Source organism: Nylanderia fulva, unplaced genomic scaffold, assembly GCF_048542155.1.
Source record: "Nylanderia fulva isolate GAGA-0341 unplaced genomic scaffold, ASM4854215v1 Scaffold329, whole genome shotgun sequence".
Taxonomy (NCBI): Eukaryota; Metazoa; Arthropoda; class Insecta; order Hymenoptera; family Formicidae; genus Nylanderia; species Nylanderia fulva.
The window spans coordinates 105,476-111,280 of NW_028190399.1; the positions used below are offsets into that span (position 1 = coordinate 105,476).

At 38.3% G+C, this 5,805-nt stretch overlaps 1 protein-coding gene across 1 annotated transcript; it reads right to left on the reverse strand.

The window, feature by feature from the left end:
* Positions 1-3,519: 3,519 nt before the first annotated feature.
* LOC146722345 (uncharacterized) lies at positions 3,520-4,680 on the reverse strand. The gene has a single exon (XM_085484928.1). It carries the CDS (start codon positions 4,663-4,665, stop codon positions 3,520-3,522), a length of 1,146 nt encoding a protein of 381 aa, XP_085341054.1. The 5' UTR covers positions 4,666-4,680.
* Between the last annotated feature and the right edge of the window lie 1,125 nt (positions 4,681-5,805).

Genomic DNA, 5,805 nt, shown 5'->3' on the forward strand with positions numbered 1-5,805 from the left:
GAGATTCGGTTGAGAGTATCGGACAGAGAAGGAAACTGACGGGTCGGGTTGATAAATAAAGATAATTTGTTAATATAATATCGTTTATTTATTCATAAAACCTTCTCGTTGATATAAGGGTTATAGGTCCTGACGTGGTTCGTGGGGAACTTGAAATCGAGTTATAATATTGCTAAGTTCCTCTTCCGGATTGTCAGACTGATTAAGGTAAGTAATAAAAGATGCGAAGTTGTCCCGAGCTCCTTCGGGGATGAAATCGCGAGTGTCGTTGAATGTGAGGTTAGCGGTGTCCTCGTCGAAAATGTAGAGGCCTTGTTCGTTACGAGGTTGTAGAATGGGATCGTATGATGATACGATATGTTGGCTTGGATCCGGAATATAATATTCGGGATCGGGTAAGAAATTATGATTCGTATTTGATTCTGAATGTGACGGATCCGGAAATTGCGGATGAGAATAACGGAAGATTATTTATGGGCGAATAAACGTCTGGAGAAGGGGATCGAACGATTATTCGCGTTGGAAAGATCTGGACATGTAAATTAAGGGGCCTTCTTGTCCTACGTTTGCGTAGTCTATGGAGACGTTGCTCGTCGCGATTAATTTGATTCCTCCTTCGGAAGGGAGAGACCATCTAATGGTTGGATAATTTTATATAAATAATATGCATTATTGATCGAAGAATATTTTATAATGTAAAATAATTGAATTAGACTCACGTTTATATCGTGATTTACTCGTTAACGAAATCAAAATGAGATGAAAGGTTAATCTATGCTAGGATGCCCTTCACCTGTTAATTAATTAAGCCTTGTGTCAATTGTTGTTATAATTAAATGATATTAAACTGGAATTGATAATAAGGTAGAAAAAGAAAAAGGATTCTGAATGCGTATTAATATCTATATCAAGAATATTAATATTTGTAGTTTCAAACATAAATAACTAAAATCTTAAATAAATAATCAAGACCTCTGTCATTCGGTTAGGTAAAGTATTCGCAACTATTGGAAAATGCAAGGTAATAAAAGCGTGAAAGCGATAGAGAGATAGGTGTTCATCCGGCTAGGCCGGGTTCTCTGGTCCTTGTCTTAATAGGCTAATGCGACGTTCACTTTACTAAACGTGCACCTCAGAGATGACTTGCGAATGTACCTTATGACAGGGTATATTTCTATTGGTAGTAAATAGGGTCAGGTGGTGTACACTTGTCAAATGAATCGAATATCAATATGCAAAATCACTGTCAGTTGGTGTGGTAAAGTATTCGCAACTATTGGAAAATGCAAGGTAATAAAAGCGTAAAAGCGATAGAGAGATAGGTGTTCATCCGGCTAGGCCGGGTTCTCAGGTCCTTGTCTTAATAGGCTAATGCATACGTTCACTTCACTAAACGTGCACCTCTGAGATGACTTGCGAATGTACCTTCTGACAGGATATAATTTCTAATGTGTACTGTGCTGTGGAATTAGCGTCATTCAATTCGCTAATAGGTGGTAGGATACAGGGTTACAAACATATATAATTAAGCAGTAATATAATAAAATACATTAATATATATATTTATGATGCAAGTACAATAGGTTAAATAAGTATGCGATATTGGTTAAATAATATTGAGTAGTATCGAATAAAATATAATATATGTCAACGATTGCAACGTAGCCGTGTGCGGATGCAATTAATAAATTGAAATAATATTAGGAATACAGAGTAATATATGGCTTACGTCTATATTCAAGATTCAGAGTTCGGAGTGTAATGTAAGATTGAATTAAAATTAATTGGTTAAATATAATTCCGCGCTTTACTATTTAGGGATATGTGAACTGGCTTAAATACTCACAAGGTTAGACAATGTCTTATGTGCCTTGCTATGGTACACTTCGCTACTGTGTTCTTCCCTCTGAGTCTGGAGATCTGAGGAGCCTCGGTACATCGGTCCGAAATGACGGCTATGTCTCGTTGTCTTCAGGACTCCGTCCGTAGTAATAGCTGGTTGGTTGACTGTAGTTGGAAGTACTGAACTTGACGACTTTCGGTGGATCACTGCCGTTCCGTGCCGGGAGCAGGGTTTATATACCGTAAAATGTGGCTCGCTCCTCCCATCGGGCGATGCGGCTTAGCCAATGGCAAGAGAGGTATGCCGGGGAAGTACCGGAGACAATCTGTTCCTGGTAGAGATTGCGACGGTTAAGTCCCGGAGAGATGGCTTCTTAGTAGCGATAGCGGTGTTCCTAGGTGACTCATCGCTAACGGTTTCCAATCGTCTTTTATTCTCAGTAGCGATAGCGGTGCTCCTTTACTGACTTATCGTTATGCGCTCCGACTTTTCTTATTGTATTCTCAGTAGCGATAGCGGTGCTTCTTTACTGACTCACCGCTATGCGGCTTGCAACGGGCCTTCTTTATTCTTGGTAGTGATATTTCTTGACGGTCTTCTGTAATCGATTTGCAGGTGGCAACGTGTTTCAGCATTGCATCTAGAGCCTTCTAGAATCCTCTGGATGTTTCCTTGCGAGTAAAGTCGAGTTCACATAGTAAAGCAGCTTTCATACATAATTATTTAATTATTTAGTATACTTCTTTATAAGCGATATATATATATATATATATATTTTCAGGTATTACCGTTTTAATAAGGCGGGTTTCATACATGCACTGAGAGAAAATAATAGTATTCTTCTCTTGGTGTAGTGGCTCCTTTGGGCGTATGATGGATATAATGTTATTTTGCGCTATGTATATGATCTTCGGGTTTTATAATTATAAGTAAATGTATTTATAAGAAGTTTGTGTGTTAATATATATATATATATATATATATATATATATATCGTGTACATATTTAAAATTTAATACTATTGAATAATACATATTTAATATTAGTAAAATGAATATTATATTGTAATAGTCAATCTGTATAATTAATCGAAATTTATTCAAAAATAAGTAATTACTATTCATTTAAGTCGTTCAAATTGAAAAAAAAAGAAAAAAAAGAAATAATTGTATTATATGTCAGATATTATATCTTATACTGTCATTGAAATCGCCAGAGAATACTATATGTCTTATACAGTCATTGAAATCGCCAGAGAATACTATATGTCTTATACAGTCATTGAAATCGCCAGAGAATATATATAGTGTCGTCAAAGTATACGATTGATATATATATATACATATATCCGCATGTATATACATATATACGTTCTTAACCTTATTTTAGGTTTTCTCACAAATAATCAATGAGGATTTTTCTTATTAAACTAAATATATTATATTTATATTATATTATATTATACCATATTTAGTTAGTATTATAGATGTTGTTTTTATATTGTTTTTTGTGAGAAGACATGTCTTAGCCTACGAGTGGTTATATTTGTGATTAAATATTCGTCAATACCGGTCTTTCATGCAAGTTAGAGATTGTCATGACTAATAGGTTAAAAAAAATTAATGATTGAAGAAGATTGAAATTTTGAAATTTGTCTGGACGTTACATCTCCCCTCCTATTTGAGAATAAAACCCGACGTTGATCTAGGGTTTTGTTCTAGGTTATATAGATGCTGCTGCAGGTCTTTATATGTCTGAGGGATAGTAATATTTGTAGATTCCATTTCTCCAGGTCGTCTGGTGTTATAGTCTTGAAGTTGGGGCTGACTTATCACTGGTGGTTCCTTTGGCAGTGCAGGGGGTGCGTCTGAGATGATGGCGAGATGTGTGGCGTCTTCTGGGAACTTATTCTTTTCTTTCTCTTCGTTTATATTCTTGCGGCTGAGGTGAAGCAAGAGATTAGTTAGAGAGTCCCATAGTGCTCCTATCAGGTGTAGACTACATCCATATACGGTGTGTAACGCGTATCCATGAATGATGGTATCGATTGCCAGTTTAGCAATACGAACGATCATAAATACTCCAACGACTCCGGCCGTGGCTGACCCAAAACTCATGAATCCTCTCCATATTTTTGCTGCGGTGTTGTCTACGATTTTATTGAGTGATTCTTCGTCTAGTAATTTGTATAGCGAGACGGAGTTGGCGTTAACTGGATGTCCAGTGAGTCCACGGGCGACGGCGTTGAGCAGTGCCGGTTTCTCTGCGGGAAACATAATGTGGTCTCTCAATTTTTCTATGTCTTGCTGGGTGTAGATTCCACTGACAGCTAATGGTCCGGGTGTTAAATAACTCCAGGTAAGAGATGCCATGGGTCGTAGTTGTTGAGGTGGCAACTGTCTTATTTGCGCTTTTGGTGTGAACTGTACCCAGGTGTCTTCTATTCTATATAACGTTGGCAATTCCAGAGAGCATTCTCGTTCGTTCCCGATCTTTGTGACGATTCTTGATTTAGGCGTGAGGAAGTAAGAAGTGTTTCTGATGGTTACGGGTAGTTCGTTGTAACACTCTTTGGTTGGGCGTACGGTGACTTCTACAGGGATGCATTTTATGATCTGGACAGCTTCTCCAGTGGTGACGGCCATGTATCCCGGTGACTTCATAAGACTGTACGCGAATTCATCAGGCAAGAGAGTTGCAAAGGATAAGGCATTGGTTATGACTTGTCTTTCCAATTCACACTTTTGTTGCATGACATTATGATACAATGATGTCATCTGGTGTCGGATATGTTTTTCGACATACACAAATTTGGAATTCATGTAGGTGAATATATCGAGGTTATCCACAGGAATCGTCCCTTTATTGGCAAAGGTTTGGCCTTGCTTTGTTTCCAGGATAAATAACTTCGGATGTTCCGTGCGAAGCAGAGTGTATCCGCATAATGGTTGTTCTTTAGTCTTGGTCAAAGCGAATGTGATGTCTTGCGTAGTGAGACTGTAGATGATGGGGGAATCGTCGCCTGCTATCCTGGTCGCTAGTCCTTCGTATAAAACATCGTATTGATTGAAGTTGCAGGATTTCATTGGTACTGGTTTCCAAAAAGTATAACCGTCGTCAGAGTCCAAACAGAAGCTATCGGCCAGCGTGCAGATGGTTCCTGACCTTAACTTGATTTTCCCGTGTTCGAGTTGTACCGGCACATAAGATGATTTGAGTGAGATTTTCGCGACTGCTTAAACAATTACGTTATCCCATGTGCCGTAAGGGTCAGAGTATTGCGTACCCTTACATGTTCCATCGGTCTTTAATTCGCCAGCTAGCGTAAAGCTGCGATAAGAAGTTTGGTTGATTTTAAGTCCACTGATTAAGTGAGCAGGTCTCAAGGAAGTAGTACCGTCTTGAAACATTCGCAGGCATTGAGAATATCCGGTTTCCTGGACGTAATCTGCTTTTCCGTTAAAGACGACCGAGATGTGCGAATGCATGCCACAGTGATATATCGTGCGGGATATCTCTAGTTTGCACTGTATAACTTCTGCATAGTTATATTCGGAAAGTTGTAATAGTTGTATATAAGTTTCTGTGGAGTTTGGGGTTTGATGATGGAGCTTGCATTCTCCTACATCTAAGAGGGAAACGGCGGTGATGTTGAGATGCTGTCCACCACAATCAAATCCAATCAAGGCGAACGAAGTTTTAACGAAGAGTATTAGAATAATCCCTAACATCATGACAAGCCGTAACGCACAATCGGACTGGTTTACTAAATTAAATTATTTAATATGTATGTGTGCACGCATACACACATATGTTTATGGGTATATATATATATGTGTACGTGCGGAGGCATTCCTTGCATCGGATGCGATAACGGTGCGTGATAAGTCTTTTAATAATTGAATAGTATAATGTACATAATTTTATTGTCGTTGCTTTCTACGTCCGTTTTCAGATTCGCA

Bases quoted from the DNA above. Each gene is read 5' to 3' on its own strand.
- LOC146722345 (XM_085484928.1), bottom strand. From the start codon at position 4,665: ATGAATTCCAAATTTGTGTATGTCGAAAAACATATCCGACACCAGATG.